The 27,768-nt window shown below is 60.7% G+C and overlaps 1 protein-coding gene across 1 annotated transcript in view; it reads left to right on the forward strand.

The window, feature by feature from the left end:
- Positions 1–27,768, forward strand: part of AJAP1 (adherens junctions associated protein 1) — a 72,582-nt gene that overhangs the window by 23,342 nt on the left and 21,472 nt on the right. The window contains exon 2 of the mRNA XM_087820761.1: positions 7,670–8,475. Within this exon, the coding sequence (XP_087676887.1) occupies positions 7,670–8,475 (806 nt within the window). The remainder of the gene's footprint in view (positions 1–7,669; positions 8,476–27,768) is intronic.

Genomic DNA, 27,768 nt, shown 5'->3' on the forward strand with positions numbered 1-27,768 from the left:
TTTGCCCTGCCTCGGTTTACCTCCTGGTGTGTAAGGACCCAGGATGCTTCAGCCGCACCGAGCCCCTCTGAGCAGTCACCCCAGGAAGGGACTCATCACCCCAGCTTTTCCTGAGGGGTGGTCCGGGGATCTGGAGGTCAGAGACCAGCGGCTCAAGGTGGTCTGGAGCCCTTAGCCGGTCCCCTGGGGCTCCTCTCGCTGAGCCCGTCTTGTCGCTGGACGCACGGCTGCTCTGCAGTCAGCTCCCGTGGCCGGCGTCCAGGCCTCCTTTGCATTCCTAACGAGTGTAGCGGGGCCTCCGCGAGCCCCGCCAGCATCTCATCCTCACATCCCCGTGCACAAGGCGGGCACGTGGCTGCCACAGGGGACCGTGCCCATGGGACACGGGGGACCTGCAGGCCGTTCTGTGGGTGAGCTGGTGACCTGACCCCACGGCTTCCCCTCGGCCACGTTGCCCTTCCTCCCGGTGCTCGCCCTCCCCCTCCTCGGGTGTCCTTCCCCGCCTGCGAGCCGGCACCCCCAGCCCAGGCGGCCCTGCTTGTCACTCGAGGCGCCTCTGCGCTCATCCCCCGCGGTCGGCTTAAACAGGCCTGGCACGCAGACCAGTTTCACAAATACCAGCGTAACAATAGCAGCGAAACCAAAATAGACGTTTTCCGTGAAGATGCAGGGACTTCAACGGGCGCTTTGGAAGCGGCGACAGGCATTCGCCCTGGTCCCCTTTTCGGGGAGGAGATCTCACCGGGGAGGGGCCGCGTCTCAGACGCACAGTCGCGGGAGGAGCGTGTATTTCTCCGACCGTTCGCGCACCCGAAACCGCGGGGGACGCTCCCGTGGCCAGGTCTCCAGGCTGTGTACCTCCCCGGCACCCCCGCGCTGGTGGTATTTCTGGGGCGTCTTTTCCGAGGGAAGCGCAGCTACTAGTTTGTGCTTTTCCCTCTGCGCGAGGAGAGTAACGGCCGCTCCTCCCGGAGGGGACCGGGCCTGAGGCAGGCCCGTGGAGCGCTCAGCCACGTGCCTGCGCGGGCCGCTCCATCCCAGTGGCACCGTGTCCGTGGCTCCGTCTGCTGGGTGCCGAGCTTGCCACTCCCTCCGCGTGGGAGCCCTGTGTATGCCCACTCGTGCTTCCTCGCCACGCTCGCTCCTCTTTAGTCGGGTTTCCCCCAGATGTGCATTTCTGCAGCGGCTCTTGCCTTCCCACGTGATGTGTAAGAACTTCCTCGCGGGCATCTCCAGGGCCTGGCAACCCTGGCGGAGCACCGCCGAGGTCGGGAAGGAGCCTGGACCCAGGCGCCCGGGCTGACGTGCGCTTACACTCCACCCAGGACCTGTTCTGCAGGGTCACCGGGCACCAGGCCTGCGGGCACCGTCCCTTCTCTCCCGCGGCCCCTGTTCTCTCTCTGTGGTTAAAAATGGACATGGAGTCGGATTCAACCAGGTCTCAGCGAGGAACAAGCGATGCTCCTCGGCCTGCAGCCCCGGGTCCCCTGGGGAGCTTCTGGAATCATTACTGGTGCTGGGCCTGGGCCTCGGTCCTGTAACCGCCCTCCCCACCAGCTGGTGATTCTCGCCGAGGCCCCGGCTGAGAAGCTCTGCAGGGGTTGCAGGCTTGACTTTGCCCTTCTAGGCCCTTCTGGGCACCCTTGCTCCGGGGTGACTTTGCTGGGGGGGTGGAGGTTACCGGATGGCAGGATTCTTGCCCAGCTCCCATGAAGGCCAGGCCTTGCCGAGTCTGCTGCTTTGTCTAGAAGGTAGTGGAGGAGGGACGGGGCTGGATCCCAGGAAGGGCCAGCTGGTCCTGGGGGCCTGTCTCAGACTTCTGTCCCCACCTGCAGAAGGAACATGGAAGGTATGGCCCCGGGCACCTGGCTGGGCAGCTGGGTGACTTGGGGAGGCTGCCCAGCAGTGGGGCAGCTGCTGGTCATGTCTTGGGCACAGTGACGTAGGAGAGACAGTCACTGGGCCTAGGGCACCTCCTGGGGTCCCGGATGCCTGCCCACTGTCCCATTTCAGAACGGATGCAGGAGGGCACCCGGACCCGGGTGCAGGAGGGGCTGCAGCGTCAGACCCGCAGAAGCTGGGCCGAGGCCCCATTCCCAGGGAGAGAACATTCCCACCCACAGGGCTGCCCACCCTCCACTTGTCACCACCTGACTCCTCCAGAGTGCTCGCGGGCACGTTGCCCAGGCAACCAGACGCCAGTAACTGCGTTGCTATCGTTTGTCTCCTCCCAACACCCAAGGAGCCTGAGCAGCATCCTCGTGCCTCTGAGCTCTGCAGACCGGGCTCCGAGCTCCCAGGGAAGGAGATGGGTCCCTCGGCCACGTCCCCGAGGGCCACGAGGGGGGTGGAGTGATCACGGGGCCGCTTGCGAGAGCTTACAAGGAGCTACACCTAATGTATTCACCGAGGAGCCCCCTTGACACCCCGGGGTGTGGGTACTCATGTTCACCCCATTTTACAGGTTGGGAAACTGAGGCATGGGGAGGCTATTCTGACTGCCCAAGCTCACACAGCGTCAAGACGGGAAGTCAGGCAGCCGGCCCTGAGCCCCGAGCGACCACCACACCGCGCTGCTTCTGGGTCAGCCACCTTCAAGCCCCTTTTGGGGGGGATAAGAATGGCTGCTCCGCCTCACCCGGCCCGGGAGGAGCAGGCCGTGCGTGTGCAGGAGGGTCTCTCGAGCGCAGCCCTGTGATGCCCCTGGCCTGCGGGGAGGCCGTGTTTCGGCGAGCGCACCTTCTCTGCACCTTCCCTGCTGCCCGGCGCGGGCAGGAGCCACTGTCCCTGGTCCACTCAGGCTTGAGCGCCTCCCGGACTCAGACCCAGGAGCCTTGGTCCAGGCGTGAGACCTGCTGCCCCGGGTGCTAAGAGGACCCCTGTGTTCCAGGGAAGGACAATGCCCAGAGGCTGCTTGTCGTCTGGAGGGTTCTACCCAAAGCAAATGAATGTGATGTGTGAGGGGCTCTGCACCCTGGGGTTCCTCCCAGGAGCCCAGCGCCCAGTCTCAGCAGGAGAGCACACCCCGCAATCCCAGTAGAGGGCCGTTCTACCAGCTACCTGACTAGCTCCCCCAAACCGCCAGCTCACCGAAAACAAGAGTCTGAGCACCTGTCACCAAGAGGAGCCAAAGGAGTCATGACGACTAGATGTCACCTGTTGTCCTGGGTGGGGTCCTGGAAGGAAAGAGGCTGTGAGGGCAGAGCCAGTGAAGTCCAAGCACAGAGTGAAATTCCGTTGATGGCGATGTGGCCCCGCCTCTGGTTGGTGACTGGTGATGGCAGACTCGGCGGGGTGATGTAGGAGGTTGACCCTGGGCGTGGGGAAGACAGCCGGGAACTCGGCTCCTTTTCAATTCCTGCAAATCTGAAGCTGTTCTAAAGTGACAAGTTTATTTAGGCAAAGAACCCCCAGAAGTGGGTGGGACAGGAAGCGTCTGGACCAGGGTCATGCTGAGGCCGTCAGGGAGCCTCTGCAGGGGCTCCCAGGTCCCTGGGCCCCAGGTGAAGGGATGTCTCCGTCGATGTCATAGACACATGCGTGTCTGAGAAGGCGAGGAGTCCGCAGGGCCTGCCCGCTGCAACCCCCGGGCCAGCAGCATGAAAGCAATCGGCCGGCGCCCGGGCAGCTTCTCCATCGCACAGAACTGTTCGCAGGGTGGCCTGTCCCCTGAGCCAGCTGATGACAAGCCCAAGAGCAGACATTCTGGGAATAGGAGTTGTCTACCGGCATCTGGAGCTGGGGTTGTTGTGGGGTGTTCGTCACTGTCCCTGGCGGGGCTGGGACGGACCGGTCACCTGCCGGACACCTCTGAGGTCCATGTCATTGGGAGATTCAGGGGCGGCCCCTGTGCACCCCAGGGCTCCTGCGTGAGCTCGGGCCCGGTTCTCACTGCCTGGGGCTCCGGCCAGTGGGTGCAGCTGCCCCCGGGGTGGGGGGAAGTGCCCCCTCAGGTGGAAGAGGTGCCTCTGTCTCCCCTCATGGACAGCGATTCTCTTTCAAGAAGGAAATAGACGGAAGGTATCGCATTGAATCTCAGCTCCCTGAATCTTACTAATTCAGAAAAGCTGCAGCCTAGAAAACCAGGTGAGCCGGAACAGGAGCTCCCCGTGGGGAGGCAGTGGGGGGCGGGGAGCTTGGTCTCCATTTGGAAGTCCAGGCTGGGACCCTGCTGGGCAGGAGCCACCCAGGCCCGGCCTTCTCAGGGTGGGGCCCTGGGCAGCTGGGGGCTCAGGCAGCAGTGGGCCCAGCGGGGCCCCGACCTCCCCGCGCTGGGGGCGGGGCGGCCCCTGCCCGGACTTGCCCCGGCCCCTTACTTCCCATCCGAACCAACCCACCGCTTTAGAAAGCACGACTCTGGGCTCGAGGAGGAAAACAGACCGAGCTCCCAGCCCTCGCAGTTGGCTGGTTTTTCTGCGTAATAGCCGGGCGGCGTGGAAAGGAGGGGTTTCTATGGTAACCAGTTGCAGGGCAGGATTGGCGAGGAACCACGGGAACATCCTGCGTGAAGTTATGCGGGGCAGGCACAGGCTGGGTGCTGCCATTTCATTTCCTGGGCGATGTTTCTCCAAGTGCTGACGGGGGCAGGTCTGCCTGGCTGCTCTCATTCAGCCTGCCTGGGGGCCCGGTGGGACCTGGTGGGGCCGATGGGACCTGGTGGGGCCTGGTGGCACCTGGTGGGGCCGATGGGACCTCGTCGGGCCGATGGGACCTGGTGGGGCCGGTGGGACCTGGTGGGGCCGATGGGACCTGGTGGGGCCTGGTGGCACCTGGTGGGGCCGATGGGACCTGGTGGGGCCTGGTGGCACCTGGTGGGGCCGATGGGACCTCGTCGGGCCGATGGGACCTGGTGGGGCCCGATGGGACCTGGTGGGGCCGATGGGACCTGGTGGGGCCGATGGGACCTCGTCGGGCCGATGGGACCTGGTGGGGCCGATGGGACCTCGTTAGGCCGATGGAACCTGGTGGGGCCGATGGGACCTCGTTGGGCCGATGGGACCTGGTGGGGCCGATGGAACCTGGTGGGGCCTGCTGAGGTCTTGTGGGGCCTGGTGAGGTCTCGTGGGGCCTGGTGAGGTCTTGTGGGGCCTGGTGAGGTCTCGTGGGGCCTGATGTTACCTAGTGGGACCTGATAATACCGGTTGGGACCTGATAGTACCTGGTGGTCCCCAGTGGTGCCCAGTGGCGTCTGAGGAGGGCCTCTGAGGGCTGCTGGTGACCTCTGGGGCCTGGGGTGCCTCTTGGTTGCCAGCGGAGCCCTCTGGGCCGAGGCGCCCACCTGCCTGAAGCAGCATCTCACTCCCTGAGGGCCGCCTTCCACCTGAGTGTGCAGAGCTCTGGAGAACCAGAGCCCTGACCATTCATCTCCACAGAGTCACCTGCGGCCACAGGAGCGCCCCGTGTGCGTGCAGGGGAGCTTCACGCGGCCTAAATTCCTGCGCGGGGGCTGCTCCCCGGGCCCCATGGCGGGCGGCGCAGAGACTGTGCGCGGCACAGCCGGGTGCGGGGCCATTAGCATAATGAGCAGCCCCAACTTCCGCAGCAACACACGCAAACCGGGCCTCGTTATCCGGGGATTAGGCCCCTTGGTGATTAGCACCCGCCACGCCCGCTCCTTCCTTTGGGCATCTGACGACCGGCGACACCTGCACCCTCCCAAGTGTCAGTGAGAGGAGGGCGAGCCCTGGGGGGCCAGTGAGGGGAGGGACACACAGATACACTCACACTCAGATACACACTCAAACCCACACACACAGGTACACTCACACACTCAGATACACACACACACACACACACACAGATACACTCACACTCAGATACACACTCAAACCCACACACTCACACAAATACACACACTCAAACCCACACACACAGATACACTCACACACACACTCACACACACTCACACACACACACACTTAGATACACACTCAAATCCACACACTCACACAGGTACACTCACACACACTCAGATACACACATACACACACACACAGATACACTCACTCACACTCAGATGCACAAACCCACACACACAGGTACACACACACACACTCGGATACATACACACTCAGATACTCAAACCCACACATATAGATACACTCACACACACAAATACACACACTCACATGTACTGACACAGAAACACCAACACACTCACTGGTCGCTCACCTCACAGACCCACACAGACACCCACACGGTGGCACACAACAACACTCAGACCCTCACGCTGACTCACCCTCACTCCCTGACACATCTCATGCACACGCACTGCACATTCACACACTGGCACGCCCACATCTGCTCGCACACTCAGCCTCGTACTTGGACAGAGACCCACAGACACCCCCCCCCACAGTCCTGGGACGCTCCCGTGCACACACTCCCACCGTGACCCCCACTCGCTGGTTTATTTCCCTTTAAATAATCAGCCCCCGAGAGGGGAAAACAGCCGGGCTCCGGTTCCCGGGCTGCTTCTGAGCAGCTCCTCGGGCTGGCGCCTGGTGCGGGAACACCCTCGCCGCCCCCCGCAGCAGCCACTCGGTCCTGGATTCCTGTCAAGTCTCCCACTGTTGCTGGTGATGAGACTGACTTTGAATGGCGCCTGGAACGCGTTTTCAGTTATCTAAGCTGGTGGGCGGGGGCGCGGGGGCCGGATCCCCACACCCTTCCGCGTGGCTGTGCCCAAGCCCCGGATTTCACGTGACGCCCCGTGAGCGCACCTGGAAGCTCATGTCGCCCTGAGAGGGGGCCGCCACCGCCGGGCCGTGTGGGGCTGGCCCTTCCTCCGGCCGCCCCGAGCAGAGCAGGGGGCAAACGAGGGTTTCCAGGGCCCCTGCGCAGAAGGTAACCCGGGGGAAGCGCGGGTGCCAGCAGAGGCTCCTGGGCAGGGCTGGTGCGCCCCTGAGCCCTCCAGGGATCCACAGCAGGTCACAGGTGACGGAGCGAAATCCAGAGGAGGCCAAACCTAAGCAGCTTTCCCCAGTAAGACGCCGAGGCCACAGCGCCTTTAAAATGTGCATGTTCCACTGAGACCCGAGCGGGGGGGAGGGCAAAGCCTCACGCTCAGGGTGTGGCGGGCCCAGGACACGCCTGGCCTTTGCCCCACGTGAAGTCCATGGGTCCACCTGCCCTGAGAGTGGACACCTGCCCCTCCAGACCTCGGCAGAGGCAGGTGCACAGTGGGGGTCACCGCCTCGGGTGGGCGGCCTCTGCGACCTGAGCAGCGTCGCCCGGTCCTCCCTGCCATCCCTCCCCTCAGGTCCTTGCTGCCCCGGTTTTATTCTGGGCATTTTCAGCAAAGCGGGGTCTTTGGCACCGGCTTGTCAGCGGACAGCGGGGGGTGCGGGGGAGGCTTGGGACTCGGTTTCCCCTGCCTGCAGTGGACGGTGCTTACCGACCCCACCTGAGCATCGCGGCTCCTTGGGGAGACGTGACAGGTGGCCCGCGGGCGGGAACCAGCTCTCGTGAACACGTGCGGCCGGGCCTGTCCCTTTAAGGACTGGCGGACAGATCTCGGAACCGGCTTTGAAGCAGAGGAATGCGCGGCCCCGTGTCCCTTTTGACGTCGGGATTAGCCGGGCGCTAAGCAGGGTGGTTCCCAGCCACGGGCGTGGGGGCAGGCGCCGCGGGGTCCCCGCACTGACCTGCCCCTCTCTCTCCCACGCAGCTCCATGTCCATCCGCTGGCCGGGCTGCGCCCTGGGAAGCCACGCTTGGATCCTGATCGCCATGTTTCAGCTCGCCATGGACCTGCCCGCGTGCGAGGCCCTGGGCCCCGGCCCCGAGTTCCGGCTGCTGCCCCGCCCGTCGCCCCGGCCGCCCCGCTTGTGGAGTTTTAAGAGCGGACAGCCGGCCAGGATCCCCGCGCCCCTGTGGAGCCCCCGCCCGGCCCGCGTGGAGCGCAGTCACGGGCAGATGCTGAGTCCCCGTGCCAAACGGGCGCACAGACCCAGGGACCAGGTGGCCGCCCTGGTGCCCAAAGCGGGGCTCACCAAGCCCCCAGCTGCTGCCAAATCCAGCCCTTCCCTGGGCCCCTCCCCGCCCTCCCCGTCGTCCCCGGTGGGCAGCGCGGCCCCCTCGGACCAGCAGGCCCTGCTGCGGAGGGGACGGCGGCAGCTGCAGGAGGTCGGGCTCAACGGCTTCGACCTCCGAGGCAGCAGGCCCACCACGGAGACCGAGTTCATCGCGTGGGGGCCCACAGGGGAGGAAGAGGCCCTGGAGTCCAACACGTTTCCCCGCGGCCCCACCACAGCCTCCTACTTCCAAACACGGAAGACAACCCCGGCCACTGCCGCCACGGCCGCCACGGCCGCCACGGCCACCTCCATGACACTGCAGACTAAGGGGGTCACGGCGCCCCTGGACCCCAGGCATAGGATCCCGGTTGGGCTGAGCACAACGGAGCCTTCCACCAGTCCCAGCAGAGACGGCGGCAAAGACACCAAGCCCCCGCGGATTCCGGGGGAGACCTCAGGTACGCCCCCTCTTTTCTGGTTGGGGTTCGCTTGGGGTGAGGGGTTTCCTGGGCACGTGGCTCGGGAAGGGTGCTGAGCGGCGCCGGGGGTGCTTCTTGGTGGGACTGTGTTCCCGCAGCAGACACTGGAGCAAAGGCAGAGGGTCAGGAGCTGGGTGCGGGGCCTCTGGGAGGGCTGGGTGCCCTGTCGGCGAACCCGCCCACGCGCGTGTGCTGGCGGGTATGGGTGTGCTCGAGGGGGAGCCAGGCTGCTGAGTCGGGGGGAGAGGCCCAGAGCGGGCGCTGCGCCTGCCCTGCTGCGTGAGGGGCCACGGGCCCTGCCCGGCCAGGGCGACGCCGTCGGGAACGCGGAGCTTACTGCCCGGGGGCCAGCTCGGGGGCAGGGCGTGGGCGCATCTGATGAAGTCGGGGGCCACGTGGAGTCTTCGGACACCTTCACGGGTGTGGCTCTGTGGGTGGCCACTGCCAGGCACGCCGGGAATGAGGACTCGCCTTGGACCAAAGGGGAGATGGGGGCCGGGCCGGAGGAGGAGCCCCCTGGGGTGCTGGCTGAGGCTCTGCAGGTGGGCTCAGGCTGGGGACGGCCGTGTCCTCGGAGGTGTTTGGGGGACGAAGGTCGGTACCAAGGGCTTTGGTTCTTCTGCCTCTGTGTCTCCGCTGCCCCAAGCCGCGACGGGCCAAGGGGAGTGCAGAGGAGGGGCCTCCAGCGTCCCGTCTCTGAATGGCTGTGGCCCATGCCCCGCTGTGACCCACGTTCATAGGTCGGACCTGTGCATGCGACAAGCAGCCATAGTTGCTAACTTCGGAAAAGGGGGGTGCAGTTCCCAGGGCGTGAGCACCAGCAGCCTCGTCCAGCCCCGGTTTGCTCCTGCGCTTCCTAAGGTTTTGAGGCTCCGCCGGCCCCTGGTGGGTGGTCTTCAGAACTCAGGGGGAAGGAGAGGATTTCCCCTCGGGGCCCACCCACAGCACCCAGGCCAGTTCCCTTTGCACTCGGCCCCCGCCCTAGTCTCCGCACCCCGGCTGGCAGGCAGGCAGGCCGTGGCCACTGGTTGGACAGGTTTCTGAAGAGTGCGTGGTTTTTGTTCCGTGGCCTACTTTCTCCCGTCACCAGGACAAGAGAGCCGTGTTTTTCCTTCTGAGCTGCTCTTCCCTAGAGAGCCGCGTAACCATGAAAGCGAAACCTGGCTCCGTCTGTGCCAGGGCCAGGCGGGAGCTCAGGCGCGTGGCGGGAGCGGGTCTGCAGGGCTGGCCCGGGCCGACCCCGCGGAGCCCCCTTCTGGAACACGTGGCCCCTCGGGCCTGCCACTCCTCATCTCTGCCGGGCGCCCAGAGCAGTCTGCGAAGCCTTCGTGTTTACCCCAATAAGCTCAAGCCATCGTGGTGATGGAATTGAGTGCTGCCCCCCGTTACTGTCCCCCTCGGCACAGGTCATGTACCACGCAGACGTGGCTGAGAAAACAAGCTCCCATTTATTCCCGATTACCTCTGTTATTACTAAAGTTAACCGCCGGGGACAGCATTATAAGGCCACGGAAATTAATTCCCAGTGCACCGGATGCCGCTAATCCAACTCGACAGATGCTTATCTTGGAAGAGATGTATGGTTCCTCATAATATAATCTGGGGTGAGATTAATTTGTTTAGCAAAACAGATTTAAAGGGGGGGTAAATATGTGTGTTTGGATACAGAGAGATGCTAATTCTGGGAAGTGACGCTGGAGGCAGAGAAGGGACAGCCAGCGGTCTCTCAGCTTCCAGGCCGAGGCGAGGAAAGACAGGAAATCCTGGGGCGATTCCTCTAACCAGGGAACCATCCAAGGCCAGCTGGTCCCACCTAAGTGACAGAAGCCGCCGGGGCACGAGAGCCCAAGCGGGCATGCCGGGCCGGGAGTCCACGTTGCCTCGGTAATGGTCAGATGCAGACCCAGGCCCCTCCCTCTTTGTGGAGCGTGACTGCTACTCACACATCTCAGGCAGAATTCAAGGTGCAAGGGGGTCTGGGGACTGTGCCCGAGTGGTCAGCAGCATGTGAATCTGGGCTCTGCCGCGTGTAGCTGTGTGACCCCGGGAAGGTTCTCGTCTCTCTCTGCTTCATCAGTAAAATTAAATAAACGCCTCTCCTAAATGGCTGCTGTGAGGATTCCGTGAATGAATCGAGTTTAAAACATTGTGCCTGGCACCTAAGAGCCTCCGTAGACACCGGTTGTTTTTATATCCAGCAAGAGTGACTCAGAGAGGAGCATTGCAGGTGTCGAGGGCAACCAGGCTGCCAGGGATGTGGGAGTCTTGTCATCTCAGCACTCCCATCTGTGCTCATGAGCTGCCAGGGCCACCCCAAAGTCTAGAATTCAGGTTTTAGGAAGTGATGGAGAGAATTCGTGAAGTCAGTTTTGCTGTCCAGAGACGGATGTTTGGAACCAGGTTTTGGGAGTTGTACATTGTATTTTTGGGAGATGTTGAGAAGGGGCATGTTACGTTTCCCTGTCTGTCTGTGGCACAGGCATTGGTGGGCATAGAAGGGGGAGGGGGCTGGTGATGTGGGGCACTCTGCAGTCCCTCAGGAACTAACATTACATGAAATAATGATTGGGATTGTCAAAGGAACCCCTTTGCAAGATCCCTCAGTAAGGGAAGTGAATTGGGACTCCCTCCTAGTTTCAGTGTAGTGCTTAAAATGCCACTGCCTCCCTTCACATCCCTGACATCATCCTCTAATAGCTGTGTGAACTCGGGCAGCTTGCTTGTCCTCTGTGTGCCTCAGTGGAAATTACAGAATTAACCATCTCATAATGTTGTAAAGATTAAGTGACACAGTACCTGCCAAGTGCTCTGTGGTCGGAACGTAACAGCTGCTCAGTACATGTTTGCTTCTATTGCTAAGATAATGATGATATGGTGGTGATGGTGCAAGTGATGATGGTGATGGCAATGGTAGTAATGATGACAATGAAGATATTGGTGATGATGGTGATGGATAGGATGATGGTGATGATGGTGATGGTGATGGTGGTGGTGGTGGTGGTGGTGACAATGGTGATGAGGATGACAGTAATGGAGATGATGATGTTGATGGAGATGGTGATGGTGATGATGACAGTGGTGATGGTGATGATGGTGGTGATGATGATGGTGGTGGAGATGGTGATGGTGATGATGGTGGCGATGATGACGATGATGGTGGTGATGATGATGGTGGTGATGGTGGTGATGGTGATGATGGTGGTGATGGTGGTGGTGGTGGTGATGGTGATGATGGTAGTGATGGTGGTAGTGATGGTGATGATGGTTGTGATGGTAGTGATGATGGTGATGCTGATAGTGATGGTGACGATGGTGGTGATGGTGATGATGATGATGATGACAATGGTGATGAGGATGACAGTAATGGAGATGATGATGTTGATGGAGATGGTGATGATGGTGATGATGATGATGATAGTGACAGTTATTATCTTTGTGATGATTTGCTGCTCCACTTGCTGCTTTATTTTGGAGTCATTTGATGAGATTCCATGCCCTCGCCCCGACCTTGATGCTTCATGCAGAGGTATGGATGACACTAGCGAGGAACCGCCAGAGATGGAAAATCACCTAGCACAGGTTCTCCAGGGCGCTGAGCTCCAGCCTCACACTGTGCTGGCAGAGGGTGAGTGTCAGATGGGTTAGAAGTTCACTTGAGGTTGAGAGAGGAGGGCTCCCCAGAGTGAAGCACCCTCCTTCTGTGACAGCTCCCTTGCTGGTCATGTTCTGAGTCTGGAATCATAAAGTCTCCTGGGAAAAAAATAGAAAATCATTTCCTGGGCTTTAATCTGAAAACTTGTAAAGGGAGCTGTCGGCAATTCAAGCCAGTTCATTTCCATGGCTGCATTTGCCCCACTGCGGGATCTCCTGGGCCATGGGTGGTTGGGGTACAGCGAGTGCTCGGGAAAGGTTTCCTAGCTGTGATGTTCTCAGACCCTGCCTGCTGGCACCTGGGCCCCGAGACTCTCCTACCTGCTCAGACATATCTGGCACTTTCCTCAGCTGTCCGTGTTCACAGCTGTAGGACAGCCGTGCACCACCAAGGAGGGGCTATGGAGCCCTGTAGGTCTCCACTGTCATCCAGGGTTTGCTCCATGAAGGATCAGTCATGCACTTGTGACACCCAGGAGCTGAAGGATGCTGTGGCTCAGATGTCCCCTCAGTCCTGCCTGTCCACTTTTACACTGGAACTCACTCATGAGTTTCCAAGGATGATTTCCAGGTTGCTTTGTCTTTGTCACCAGGGGGCCTCTAGTGTCCTTTAGTTGAGTTCCTCTGTAAGCAGGAGGGACAGGCTGGTGTCCTCTCTCTCACTCCAGTGGTCACCTGACCTAGACAGTGGAACAAACTCGGGAGCAGGTCTCATGATGACAAAACATTTCTTAAGCCTCAGGATTGGGTTGGGAGGGAGAGAAGGGCCCCTCCTGCTGTGCTTCAAGCAAACACGGTGGTTTAAATGCTGAGCCCCTCTTAATTAATTTGCTGGGAGTTGGCTACCAGGGAAGGGAATCTGTCCTTGATGTAAGGATATTTGAAGCAAATGACTCACGAACTTCCGAAGCTTTGAGCGGCTCCGTTGGGATAAGCGCGTCCACGCACACAGGCACGTGGGGCTCTGGGAAACATCCCACACTCTGCTAGCGCAGGGCTGGCCCTGAGGGTCTTACCCGGGCCTTTGCCAGTGGATGCCCCGTGGCACCTCCTGCCAGCTGTGGTTTCCGCAGGGCTCTGTCGCGGTCATGGGCGGGATCGCCATTTCTGCCCACAGCCCTCGGCCCGCCCGGCCTCCCAGGGCGCCCTCTCTTCTGCTGAGCAAAGCCGCGCTCACAGCCAATGGGCAAATGAGCTCCGACTCATTAGAGCGGCCTCGATTCTTCTGCTGATGACTCTATCTGGCTTCCTCTCATTTCCTTTCCACAAGCTGCCTGCGCCAACTTATTGCATTTACTGCTTCTGAAGCGTCTGTGTTCCCTCCAGGGCCTCATCTGCCGTCTAAGAGCAGCGAGGGACCGGAAGTGTCTCTAATTCCTGCAGATAGATCCCGGCGCCTGTCTAGGGCGCTTTCCACCTGAGAGCCGCCTCGCCCCACTCCCTGGGCCCCTTCCTCCGCCAGGCCCTCGGGGTGACAGGAAGAGGCCGGGATGACACCCCCTCCACCTGGAATCCGTCCCTCCCGGGTGACGGGCTGGGGTGCAGGGGACGCACCCCTGCAGAGCGAGTCTGCCTCACACCCCACCCGTCACTAAGTAGCGGATTGACCCGTTGGCTGTACCAGGCACAGAATTTATGGTTTTCATCCACTCACGGGGGAATGACTCTAAGCGCTGAGATCAAATATTGGACAGAACATCATTTTTGGAATTTGTGCCTGACTGTGCTAAGAGGCCCGGTTATGGAATTCCTGGCTCCCGGATCCCCTGTGCAGCCAACCGTCGGCTCTGTGCTTAGCTGGCTTTAGGAGCCGCGTCTCCGGGTGCAGGAGGGAAGGGGAGCCGGCCTGTTTTTCAAAGAGGTTAAACATCTGTTTGGGGAAGTGAGACAGGTAAAGACACGGGCTCATATGAGGAGGGAATGGCAGGTAAGGCCTGGAAGAGAAATGTCACAAAGCCACGCTTAGGCGGTGGCGTCACTGCTATCCTGGAAACGCGGGTCCGCCGGGGAGGGGCTGTCCAGGCGGGAAGGGGGGCCAGGTTTCTGGAAGCCTGGATGCGGCCAAGTCCTGCGGGGTGGGGAGGCTGCCCAGGCCACAGGAGACTGTGGACAGGACGGGGGCGGGGGAGGTGGTGAGTGGGGGAGAGGCCAGAGCTCTGGTCAGTCCAGACGCCTGGAGGGCAGAGGGAGCCCGCAGACCACCCCCAGGACTCAGCCTCCTGGCCTTCGGAACAGATGCTGAGGAGGAAACCCTGAGACCCTCCTCCGGCTCTGGAGTGACTTGGGAACACGCAGGCCTGCGCTCCTTCTGCAGACAGCTAGAGAACTGGCCTCGGCTCCCTCCCCTTCCTGCTGGTCATCAGTGGACAGGGAAGGCCGGAGACCTCGGCCCCTTCCCTCCCTCCCTCCCTCCCTCCCTCCCTCCCTCCCTCCCTCCCTCCCTCCCTCCCTCCCTCCCTCCGGGCTCTACTTTGTCGTCTTGGGGCCAGTGGGGCAGACAGCTGTGGCCTGGATTCCAGGGCTGCCATATGAGGTGAGAAGAGGCCCCTGAGCTGGGCGAGCCCCTCCCTTGCCCTTGCCCTTGCCCTTGCCCAGGAGTATAACTTGCAAGGGTCCCAGGAGAGTGGTAGAAGTGGCGGCCTCACCTCGGCTGCAGGTGGGTTCCGAGTGAAGCCACAGCGCCACCCACTGTCCCGGCCGAGCCCGGGAGACTCGGCCCAGATCATGGCAGCCACATGGCTCATGTGCCATATGGTCAGACCGGCCTCGGGGCTTTGCTTTCAACATGAGTCTCCGCCTCAAAGTCTGTTACCAGGAACTGAGGATCAGCAAAACAGAGGAGTACGTTTCCCTTTCCGGAAGGTTCTTTCAGCAGCAGGTTCAGAATCTCCCCCCTGAGGCCCACAGGGAGGGGCCATGTGGGCCACTGAGCAGGTGCCTGCAAGGAGAGCACCTGCCTTGACCCAGACCTCACCCGGACCTCCCGCCACACTGACCGTCGGCGTGGCCTTGGCTCTGCCACGTGACCGGGGGGTGGCTTCTCCGCTTACCTCTCAAGGTCATTCCCAGACTTGGCTCCGTTCACCCAGGTGGAGAGCCGAGCTCACAGTGTGCTGGGGGGCGCCGATCGACTCGGATGGCCTGTGAACCCCTCACCTTGCGGCTGAGCTGGGGTCACCTCGAGGCTGCTCTGGGGGGCTGGGGAGACTTGTGCTGGGAACGCGTCTTCCCTCCTGCAGCACCCTCCCCTGAAGAAATTAGGACTAGGACGCAGACATTGCAGGCGTCTGGACCCCAGACCCTGCGCCCAAACCACGGGCAGTGGGCAGCTGCCTGTCTCAGCAGGACGCGGAGACTCTGGTCAGCGGTGGCTGCCACCATGGGGTGAGGCTGGGCACTTGTTTCCAAGGCTGAGGAGGCCGTGAGCCACGAGAAACCAGACCAGCCGTCCTCCTGCCTCTGAGGTCTCAGGGGGCTTTGAGGACCAGCCAGGGCCCCAGGAAGCTCAAGCTTCCAGCTTGGCCACTCCGCTGCTTCTCAATGGAGAACAGAGACTCTCGTCCACCCTGCCCTTGCCCCAAAGGTCCACGGGGCAGGTGCCAGGGGCAAGAGCCAGGACTGGGGAGGGGGAGACAGGGAGGTTTATTTCTTAAGGTACCTCAAGTTCTCAGGCACCCCGTCCTGGCCATGTCTCCAACTGTTTGTTGGTCCCCCTCTCCCCCCAGTTTGTCCTTCAGACCCCCGATCACCATCAGGGCACAAAGTCCCCGTTCAGGTCCCTGTCTGGCTCCTGAACCGAGAACCTGGCAGCCTGGAGGGGGGAGGGAGAGGAGACCCCAGGATGGCTTCCCAGAGGCCAGGCTCAGGCTCCTCTCCCAGCTGGACTGGCATCTCCCGTCCCCCACACCCGCCTCTCCTGGGTGCCCAAACCTCTGAGCCTCAGGACACTGTGCCTGGTCTCCTGGCGTTGACCATGGCCTCTCTATGTTATCGCTACTTGTCTGGCCGCCCACCCCAACCAATACCAATTACAGCAAATGCCACCTGAGTGCCCAGCACTCCCCGTGGGTGACCCCCAGCCTGGGAACTCTGAGGGGCAACGCAAACCTCAGGCCCCAGGTCCCGCACCCCCTGCGCCCGGCTCCTGGCTCAGCGCCCGGCCCACAGGCGGCTCCACATCCCTTTTCTGAACAGTGTACAAAACGCAGCCTCCGGGCCCAGGACGCCGAGGGCCTGGCTCGCGGGGCGAGGGTCCAAGCAGACCCTTAGGCCCTTAGACAGGAGAGGAAATGAGAGCAAGGAGCGGAGTGCGGCCGTCCTGTGCTTTTAAAAGTGACCGCAGCCCGGACTGAGGGCAGAGACTTCCTCCCACCCCGGCCTGGACGCCAGGCCGCGTCCCCCCGCGTCCCGCCGCGCACCTGGGCCAACGCGGGAGCGACCCCAGGGCTCCAGGTGAGCAGAGCCGGGAGTGTTGGGGGAAAGAAGGGAGCCGCCCGCTTGCCTGCCGCCCTCGGGCTCCAGGCAGCAGGGATGGGAGCGGGTGGCGACAGCAGCCTGCCTGGGGGGATCCCCGGCAGGAGGCCTGGGACCCGGAGTCCAGGGCATCTCCAGTGCAGCAGGCAGGGCGGAGCTGTGCCGGGAGCCCTGCCCCGGAGCCTCGGGTGGCAGCAGGTGGGCGGGCTGGCGCGGGCGGGGTAAGGATGGGGCGGCCCCTCACTCAGAGGCTGGGTGGAGCCTCACCCCTCCCCTGATCCTCGGGGTCACTCCTGCCCAAGAAGTTGAGCTCGGGTCACATCCTGTCCCCAGGTCCCCTTGTGTCTGGCCCAGGGCCGTGCAACGTGACCACCGCTCACGGAGGGCCTGTGTCCTGAACAGGAAGCCCTTGTTGGACACCTGCCTCCCCTGGTGATAGGTGTCAGTGGCTGACCCAGGACTCACGTCCAGGTCCCCTGAGCTGTCTGTGGCCTGAAGTGTCACCCTCAGGCAGATTCCCCTGTGAGCCGGCCCCAGGGCCCTCCTGTACTTTGAAACTCTTCCGTTAAAGCAGATGTCAGGGGGAGCTGAGGTGGGCAGGTTTTCTAAGGCGGGAGGAGCCGTTGCCATTGGGACATGGTGACACGTGTGCTGGGGGTTCATTGCTGCTGACAGGTCATGCGAGGCCTTGAGGGGGAGGGAGCAGACCGCATTTCTCAAAGTCACGTGACCACAGAACCCCAAATTTGGAGGCTCTACCAGGATGGGTTCCACGGAGCTCGCTCTTTGGGAAACGCCTTCCAGTGTCTCTGTGGTCCACGGTGGCCTTCAGGGTCGACCACATCACCCGTGAGCTTAGTCAGCACCAACAGGGCATCGGGTGCCAAGACCAGCTCTTTACAGGGCTCAGAGCAGGGTTGGCCAACTGTGGTCCCTGGGTGGAATCCGGCCCTCCTCCTGCTTTTGTAAATAAAGTTTTATTGGAACACCGCCACATTCATTCATTCATTCATTCATTCATATGGTGTCTGTGGCTCCTCTCTCGCCTTAATGGCACAGTTGAGTAGTTGCAACACAGAACTACGACCCGCAAAACAAAAATATGTACTTTTCAGCCCTTTATGGAAGATGCTTGCCATCCCTTGGAGTGAAGCTACCCCCCAAAGTGGACCCCCAATCAGAAAGGTGGAGGCACTGGGCTTGCATGGAGACACCCCTCCTTGGGGAACGGTGACGCGGTGAGGGTGGGTGGGGAAGAGAAGGACCGGGCGGTGTGCTGGGCAGAGCAGACTGTGACATGTGTCGATCATGTATGTGATCAACATTTTTTGGGAGACAGAGTTCACCCCAGCACCCACCAAATGCTGCGCTTCACTCTTTTCTCTGGGGGAGACACAGTGTCAGCAGAGGGCCTGTGGGGCCCCCAGGAGCAAGGCCCTGAGGAGGGAAGGGGCTGTTCACCCGCGAGATGTTTCTGGAACTTTCCCTTCACTACAGGTGGGATTTTCCATGTGCAGTTAGAGGAGGGGGAGGAAGAGCGGCGCCTGCTGCCGCCGGGAGTTGGGTTTTGCCGTCCCCTGCGGCTTCGGGGTGGAAGGACCGACACGGGGAGAGAAGCCCAGGCCACGCGCTCGCAGCTGCTCCCGCAGCCGGGTTCACGTGCGGCTCCTCGGCTGGGCCTGCAAGGACTTGGGGGACCACGGGAAAGCCCTTCCCGTTCGCCTAACTTTCCAAAGTTTAAAGAAAAACAGAAACACCAGCCAGGCACCTCCGGCTGGACTCGTTCACGCAGAGGGATTCCTGGAAGGTCTGCGGCGACCCCACTAACACTAACCCAGGTGACGGGCACCTTCCAGGCCGCGCTCTGCAGCAGGAGGTGGCACCGCGGGTCCCCAGGCTGCCTTCAGGCCAGAGCCCAGGGGAGCACGCGTCCTCACAGGCAGAAAACAGTCGCTTCTGTCCTCTGGCATTGAGCCCACACCTGCTGGATGGGGACAGCCTTGTCCCCCAGGGAGACAGGCGTTTCTGGAGCACCTGTCAGGCCCGGCTGGGAGTTGGGCAACTCCAAGGCACATGAGATGCTCTGAGTGACACTGGACACGGCCCCTGCCCCCTCCACGCTGAGCGCGGAGCCCTTCTCATCACTGTGAGGCTGGATCAAACTCCGCCTGCAGCCTCCTTTCTTCCAAAGCAGAAAGTGTGTCGCTACTCCCTCGGGCATCTCCTCTTAGGTTCAACTCCCCGCGTTAACAGGAGATGACAAATGCTCCTACCGTGGGAACGCTTTATTTTTGGTCTTTTCAAGTGTTGAGGAGCTGACATTCACTCAGACGCCTTCCAAACGCTGGCTCTCTGGACAGACAGCGGCCTCCTCTTGGCAACCCTAAATGCCCCCAAAGAGCTACGGAAAACGCGGGATATCAAAGCACACTATGGCACACTTTAAATATGTATGTTTTAAGTTGGCATTATACTTAAATAAAGCTGAGGGGAGCAGAAAAGTCAGGACGAGAGAGGCTAGCTGGGGGCCGGGGCCGTGGGGCGCCGTGGCTGCCGGGGAGAGTGCCCATCCCGCCATCATCTGAGGTCGGAGCTGCAGGGACACAGCTTGAGAAGGAGGGAGAGGCAGTTGCTGTCAGGGTCCAGGGTCCGAAAGCTCAGCAGGTGACACGGAAGCCACGCAGAGCAAGCTCAGCGTGACGCGGGTTCACGGCGCTTGGAGGGGCCAGCAGTGGGGCTCGCGGCCCGCCCAGGGCGAAGGTGGAGATGCGCCCAGAGCCTGCTCCGTGCCTGGCGGTTTCTAGAGAAAAGCTGCTGGGGGACCACCCTCCCCCGTCCCGTCCTGGAAGGCTGGGGCTCTCCCTGAACCCCACCGGGAGGGGCCTCCGTCCGGGGCTGTCGCCTGCCCTGCTCCCGCCCATCCTGCCCACCCCCTAAGACCCCTCCCTGGAGGCCGGGGTGCCCCTCCTGATCTGCACCATGGCAGCGACGGAGGGGGACGGGTCACCTGTCACCATCCCCCAGTGTCTCTGAGCCCCCAGAGCCCTCTGGGTGGCAGTGGGATGTGCCTTCTGGGCTGAGAGGCTCGTTGGTGGGCAGATGTAAACGTGGCTTCCCCCGGGGGGCCAATGTCACCCATTTCCACAGGCCTCCGAGGGGACAAGCCTTTCAGCCAGACCCCCCTCCCCCCAGTAGAGAGCCTGTAACTGTGTCTCCCTCCCTTCCCCAGGGAGCCTGAAAAGGAAGCTGGGTGGCGGGCGTAGGACCCTCGGGGTCTGAGTGCACTGAGGGGGCCCTCCCGGGCCAGGGGACCCTAGCGCCTTCTCCTGCTAGGACCTTTCATTGCTGCAGTGTCCCATGGGCCAACCTGGGCAAATGGCAGGGCTTGGGCTCCTCGGGGCCCCTCAGAATCGCGCTGTGCTTCACACGGCCTCCTCAGTGCCGGCTGTCCCCTGAGTGGGAGCGTCACCCCGGCCCGGCGTCCCACGGTGTCCCAGGTGGTGCAGAGCAGCTTAGCAGGAACACAGGACAGGGGTATCGTGCCCCCGGGAGACCTGAGCGTGCACACCCGTAAGTGGGGGACCCTCAGTCCGGGTGTCCCTTCGGACACGACAGCATGTAACAGCTGCCGTGAGCTTCCGCACGCGGCTCCCTCGGAGCCCTTCCTTCCCCAGACAGACAGACGTCTGGGCCTGGACGTCCGCCTGTGGCCTCTGCTGGCCCAAACTGCCCGCAGACGAACTAAAATGGGCCGCTGGGCTCTTGCCTGCCCAGCGGGTCTCTCGGGGCATGTCAGCACCCAGGACAATTAGAAACTGTGGGAAGGCTCGTTTGCACCTTGGAGTCCCCGTGGGGTTTCGTGGCTCCTGGGCTGTGCCCCGCCCCCAGTCTTTTCCCTCCGCTCTTGCAGCGTTGAGCCGGGGAGGCTGCAGGGCCCCCGGGACTGGCTCGGGGTTGCAGTTGATTTATTTTTATGGAAAAGCCGGTCCATTCAGATCACTGGTCCTTCCTGAGACTCCAGGGAGTGAGGCTCTGTACCTGCCCGAGGCCCCAGCTGCCCTGAGGATCGTTGTTTCCAAATCCTGCCTTTCAAAGCAGGTTATGTAGTAGGGAAGCTGCCCGGGAGCATGCTGTTTGCTCACTCATTCATTCATTTGTTCATTCATTCATTCATACACGCATTCACCCAACCATAATCTATTCAGTGCCCGTCTGTGCGAGGAGCGGGGCCTTAACAGTCAGCAGATGGTCTCAGCCTGTCCTCGGCGAGACCCCGGTCCCAAGGGAACCAGATTTGAGGAACAGCTGCCTTCCCCATCCAGGGACGCCTGCTGTCATTTTTCTGGACGAACGGGGCATGGAGAATGGGTCCTGCTCCCCAGCCTGGGAAATCCCAGCGGACAGGGCTTGGGGGGAGGCCCAGGAAGTCCTGCCGCCCTGTGGGAGAGCCGGGAGGAGTCCCCGTCCAGCTCGGGGTGGGGGCAGGGGCAGGAGGAGGCCACTGTGACTGGTGCCCTCTCCCAGAGACCAGAGAAGCTTCTGGAGTCCTGATCTGCCCACACGCGGCGTCTGTGTCAGAGCCAGAAATAGAACGCGGCCGATTCCTGCCCTGATTTCTGTCTCGTGATTCTAGGGCAAGATGCCCTTAGAAACATGGATGGGAGGCGCTGGGGAGCGGGAGCGGCTGTGCGGGGAAGGAGCGCGCACGTGAGGGCTGCTCAGCCGCGCGGGCCCCGAGACCACGCTCCAATTAGCCGCCTTCAGAAGCCATCCGTCCCGAGTGGCGACTTGGCTCAGCCAGGATGCAACCGGAGCGACTGGCAAAAGGCCCCTTGGATCACGGCAGTTACAGTCCAGACCCCGACCCGCAGGTCTCCTGACCGCAGGCTCGGGGTCAGCCGGCCCAGGAGCAGGTCCGTCCCAGCACAGACACTGGCTGGGGCTGAGTGCCCTGGGGAGCCAGCCGTGGGCCCTCTGCCTGACCGCAGGCTCGGGGTCAGCCGGCCCAGGAGCAGGTCCGTCCCAGCACAGACAGTCCCCTCCGTGGGCCCGGTGCCAGGCGCAGGCCCCGGGAGCCGCCTGGAGACGCGTCGGTGATTCAGTCCCCGAAGCGCTCCTGTTCCCCTGGGGAGAGTGTCAACCCGAGGTCTCCCTGCCGCCTTCCGAGCTTTGGGGGGAAATAAGTCAAGAAGTTAATTTGGTTTTGAACAGATTCTGAAATCAGTTCCCGAGAGGCAGGGATCAATTTGCATCTAGTCTCCTCCCTTAGTCATCTCGGCTGGCATTTCACCCGAGCTGCTGATATTTTTCATGTTCTCTCTGCACAGAAGTGACCCTCAGAGCGTATTTTTAAAAAAGAGCCGTCTGAAGAAGGGAGGCGGCGGGCTCTGGTGGTGGCTTTTTCCTTTGTATTTGGGCTTCTGTTCCCGGGACACGGCGTGGCCGTGGTGCGCGCCCCTCTGACTTTGGGGCGTGGCCGTGGCTCACGTGCCTCTGACTTTGGGGCGTGGCCGTGGCTCACGCGCCTCTGACTTTGAGCTGTGTGCGAGCTCAAGTGCATGCCTCTTTCTGCCTCCCTCCCAGAGTCCCTGCTTGTGTCCTTGGTGTCTGAGTGTCTTCTCTGGGGGTGAGGACCCCCGTGTGCACACAACCTCCCAGGCCCTCACCCACTGTCTCCTAAGAGGGTGTTCAGGACCCCCCTGCTCCCCTGCCCTGTGCTGGGTGTCCTCATGCAGCTCGGGGATCCTCTTATCTCGGAAGGTGAGTGGAGGTGACAGGCCTTACCCCCAAAAGACCCGAAGCGGGGACTCAAAGAGACATTTGCACTCCCACGCTCACACCAGCATCACTCACAATCAGTCGCCAAAAGGTTGAAGCAACCCAAGCGCCCGTCGGTGGATGAACGAATGAACTAACTGTGGTCCGTCCGTGCCGTGGAATATTACTCAGCCTTAAAAAAGGAAGGAAGTCCCGTCACAGGCTACAACATGGGAGGACGCTGAAAACACGCTCAGTGAAATGAGCCAGTCACGGAAGGACGACTGCTGCCCCTTTCACTGACATGGGCTCCCCGAGGCATCGGCTCACAGGCAGAAAGCAGCTGGGCGGGTGTCAGATTCCAGGGGTGCTGAGGGGCCTGGGGAGGCAATTTAATGGGGACAGTTTCAGTTTCGCAGCGTGGGGCTCAGGAGGTAGTTGCACAGCAAGGTGAACGTACCTAATGCTACTCACCTGTGCGCTCAAAATGGTGAAATTCTGTTATGTGCTGGTGTTTTTCTTACTAAAGTCTTTTAAAATTAAAAAAATCAAAGGATCTGACAGTCTTGGACGGTAGGAGACCAGGGCATCTTGCTCCTGGCCCTGCCTCGTCCTCAGGCAGCATCGAAGGCAGGGAACTTTCTGGAGGTTCTAACCCCAGAAGAGCTGTCAGACCCCCCCTCCGCCTGCAAAGACAGGGTCTCCGCTGAAAGCGGGGTGCCCCGCGGCTATTCAGGGAGGACGCCGGAGCAGGGCGGTGGCCGGTGGGGTTGGGAGGCTCGCCTTGTACGGGGAACTGAGCGAGCGGATAACCAGACACAAGCGAGAGCTGGTTTCGGGGGAGCGGGGGGGCACAGATGAGGGGGCAGCTAGAGTGATCCACGGGGTTAGGTTGGATTAGGAGGCGGCGTTGGTTTCCAGGGGGCGGTCTGTAAAAATGGGTCACAAACTGGGGGACTTAAAACAACAGAAATGGATTCTCTGTCAGGTCTGGAGGCCAGGAGTCCCAGGTCAAGGTGCTGGCAGAGCCGAGCTCCGGCTGGAGGCCCTGGGGCGGGGCGGGGCACCCTTCCCGCCTCCCCCAGCCTCTGGTGGCTGCCAGCGTCCCCTGGCCTGTGGGCACACCCCTCCAGTCTGCCTCTGTCTCCCCTTCTCCCCGTGCGTGCCTGTGTGGCCTGTCCTGATCCAGCGTGACCTCATCTTAGTCACAACTTCAAATGAGGTCGCGCTCTGAGGTTTCGGGTAGATACGAGTTTGGAGGCGGACACCATTCACCCCGCGACAGAGGTGTCGGTGCAAACTCACGCTTTTCCGTGAGATTCACAGGGACGCTTCCTGGCGCCCCAGCTAAGCGGCCCCGGGAGCAGGGGCACCCAGAGCAGTGGGCGAGCCTGGCGCGGGCCTCGCTTTCCAGCTTTCTCCACGAAAGGACCAGGGCTGCTTGGAGAACGGCCGGTGCCAGGGCTGAGGCAGGGAAGGAACAGCTTGGGCCTGGAACATCCTGTTTTCCCAGAAAGTTAAGGACGCGATCAGGGAACTCCGGGGACATGTCGGAAGGACTGAGGAGCCAGGGAGGGCGCCCGCTGCCAAGTCTGAGGCAGTTCCAGATACAAAGTAAGAAACGAAGGCATGACCCAGCCATTCTCAGCCTTTTCCATCTCACGGCACACATGCGCTAATTACTAGAATTCTGCGGCACACAAGTATGTATTTTATAATATAAAAATATGTATAATATGTTTTTTACCCATCTGACAAAAAATAAGTATAATTCTGATTCGTTCGCGCTGGACGGCTATTGTGAGGTTGGCTGTAGTCATTTTTCTTACTTGACGGTCTAAGAGAAAAGAGGTCAGTGCCCCTGACTAAACAGGTTCTGCGTGTGTTAAGAATTCTCGTGGCACCGGTTGAAAATCGCAGGTTCAACCCACTGAATGAAGCAGGATCCCTGAGCGAGTAACGAAATGAAGAGAGGACGCTCCTCGTGATGGTGGAGCGGCAGCTAATCAATGCAGAGAAACGGTGGCAGCGATCGTCCGGGCCAGAAACACCGGCCGGCGACGAAGGGGGCGCGGGTGGTGGGAGGAGTGGGTTTCTCAGCGCAGCTCCCAGAGAGTGGTCCCCCGGGAAACACTCGTCCCCGCAAAGGGGCGAAGGGACCTTGTGGTGAGGACACCTGCAGACACCATCTGGGCCCAGGGGTTCCAGCTGCCCCTGCAGGGAGGGGACAGGTCAGCCCCACACTCCCGCCGGGGCGTGGCCGAGGGCACGGCGCCGGTCCGTGACTTCCTTGCCCCGGTGAGGGACATGCCACAGGACTGCGGATGCTGTCATCTCAGCACTGCCAAGGCCACCGAGCCTGGGAGAGCCCGGGAGATTGACCCGGAGGCCGGGGGTTGGCGACGAGCCGAAACGAAAGCCGACGGACACATGGCCTGGAGCTGGAAAATGCTGGGACCGTGGGCGAAACCGGCGCGGGGGCTCCGGGGACGGGGAACGTGGGTGACTTTGTCCTGTCCCTCCAAGTTCGAGGTCGTTTCAACGTACAAAGTAAAATAAATTAAAGAGCTGAATCTAAAAGCTTATCACCTGTTTCAGTTTCTCCCTAAGCCTCTCCCTGCACACACACACCCGTACACACACACGTACACACATGCACACATGTACACACACATGCACACACATGCACACATACACGCATAAAAACACATGCACACACTCATACATAGACGTGCGCGCGCACACACGTACACACACATATACACACATGTACACACACGTACATACACATTCACACATATGCATACACACATGCATACATACACATACAAAACACACTCATACATAGACACACACACACGCGCGCACACGCAGAGAAGGCGTTCCTGCCTTTGCGACTCGTGAGCATGTCAGAACAGGAGCAGCACCCGCCTTCCCGTCAGGACAGCAGCTCAGAGACGATGCTTTACCCCCCCAGCCCTGTGCTCAGCCGCTGCCAGTGGGCTTCAGGTTTCTTTCGGCAGCTGTCTGGTGGGGAAAACCCGCGTGGCAGTGACCGACCCCCCAGACCCCGTTCCAGTTCCGGGGGCCGGAGAGAGTGGATCCAGGTGGCAGCGGGCTCTGGGTGACGCCCTCGGGTGCCCTGTGCCGAAGCCCTGTGCTGGTCCCAGGGCTGCCTCCGGGTGTGACTTAGGGATCCCGAAGCTGGGCCTGTGCCCGCACCTTTCACATCTGTGCCTGCTCTTCCCGCACCCATTCGCCCGGTGTCCATTCACCCACTCACCCACTCACCCCCTCACTCACCCACTCACTCACCCACTCACTCACCCACTTACTCATTCACCCACTCACCCACTCATTCACCCACTCACTCATTCACCCACTCACCCACTCACTCACCCACTCACTCATTCACCCACTCACTCATTCACCCACTCACTCACTCACTCACCCACTCACTCACTCACCCACTCATTCACTCACCCACTCATTCACTCACCCACTCATTCACTCACTCATTCACCCACTCACTCACCCATTCGCTCACCCACTCACTCACTCACCCACTCATTCACTCACCCACTCATTCACTCACCCACTCACTCACTCACCCACTCACTCATTCACCCACTCACTCATTCACCCACTCACTCATTCACTCACCCACTCATTCACTCACTCACTCATTCACTCACTCACTCACCCACTCACTCACCCACTCACTCACTCACCCACTCACTCACTCACTCACTCACCCACTCACTCACCCACCCACTCACTCACCCACTCATTCACTCACCCACTCACTCACTCACCCACTCACTCATTCACCCACTCACTCATTCACCCACTCACTCATTCACTCACCCACTCACCCACTCACTCATTCACTCACCCACTCATTCACTCACTCACTCATTCACTCAGTCATTCACTCACCCACTCACTCACCCACTCACTCACTCACCCACTCATTCACTCACCCACTCACTCATTCACTCACTCATTCACCCACTCACTCATTCACTCACTCACTCACCCACTCACTCACCCACTCACTCACTCACCCACTCACTCACTCACTCACTCACCCACTCACTCACCCACCCACTCACTCACCCACTCATTCACTCACCCACTCACTCACTCACCCACTCACTCATTCACCCACTCACTCATTCACCCACTCACTCATTCACTCACCCACTCACCCACTCACTCATTCACTCACCCACTCATTCACTCACTCACTCATTCACTCAGTCATTCACTCACCCACTCACTCACCCACTCACTCACTCACCCACTCATTCACTCACCCACTCACTCATTCACTCACTCATTCACCCACTCACTCATTCACTCACTCACTCACCCACTCACTCACCCACTCACTCACTCACCCAGTCACTCACTCACTCACTCACCCACTCACTCACCCACTCACTCACTCACCCACTCATTCACTCACCCACTCATTCACTCACCCACTCACTCATTCACCCACTCACTCATTCACCCACTCACTCATTCACCCACTCACTCATTCACTCACTCACCCACTCACTCACTCACCCACTCACTCATTCACCCACTCACTCATTCACCCACTCACTCATTCACTCACTCACTCACTCACTCATTCACTCACTCACTCACCCACTCATTCACTCACCCACTCATTCACTCACTCATTCACTCACCCACTCACTCACTCATTCAATCATTTATTCAACAATAGGCCATCAAACAAATGCTGAGGCTCTGCTAGGAGCTTACAACCAGATGGGACCGAATGGTTTTCTAATTTCCCCCCCTCCGCACCCCCCAAAGGGTTTGTCTTTTACATTTGACCTGAACCCTTAAGTGCTCTGTGCTGCCAGGGCGGATTTGCAAAGCGAAGGTCAGGCTGGCTCAACCCCATCTATGGGACATCTTGCCAAGAACAGTTCCTGACTTACCAGCTCAGAATTGGCTGGGGAACCGTCAGCCTCCCGACTCCGCTGAGGCTCATGCTGATTTGGCCTTGATGACTTAATTGTGGAAGATGGCGTGCCCTGTGGAAGATGGGTGATCGCAGTAGAGCCAGAGCTCCCAGGGCCGCAGAGATGAAGTTCGGGATGGATGGGGGTGACGTGATGGGGTGTTTTTATTTGGGGGAGCCCTGGGATTTGTATGGACAGACTAGGGTGGTTAATTGGGTTTATGGGAGGAGAGGAGAGTGGAGAAAGGACACACAGAGGCATGCAGGCCTCTGGTCAATGTCACTGTGACCTCCAGGACATCTGGGCATGTGGACCTAATTGTCCCTTTGAGGGCCTGAGTCATTGTGTCGGGGGCAGCAAAGCCACCGGACCTCCCCGCGTGGCTGTGGAGCTAGCTGCGGGCCCT

Source organism: Miniopterus natalensis, chromosome 9 (genome assembly GCF_054644295.1).
Source record: "Miniopterus natalensis isolate mMinNat1 chromosome 9, mMinNat1.hap1, whole genome shotgun sequence".
NCBI classification, from domain to species: Eukaryota; Metazoa; Chordata; class Mammalia; order Chiroptera; family Miniopteridae; genus Miniopterus; species Miniopterus natalensis.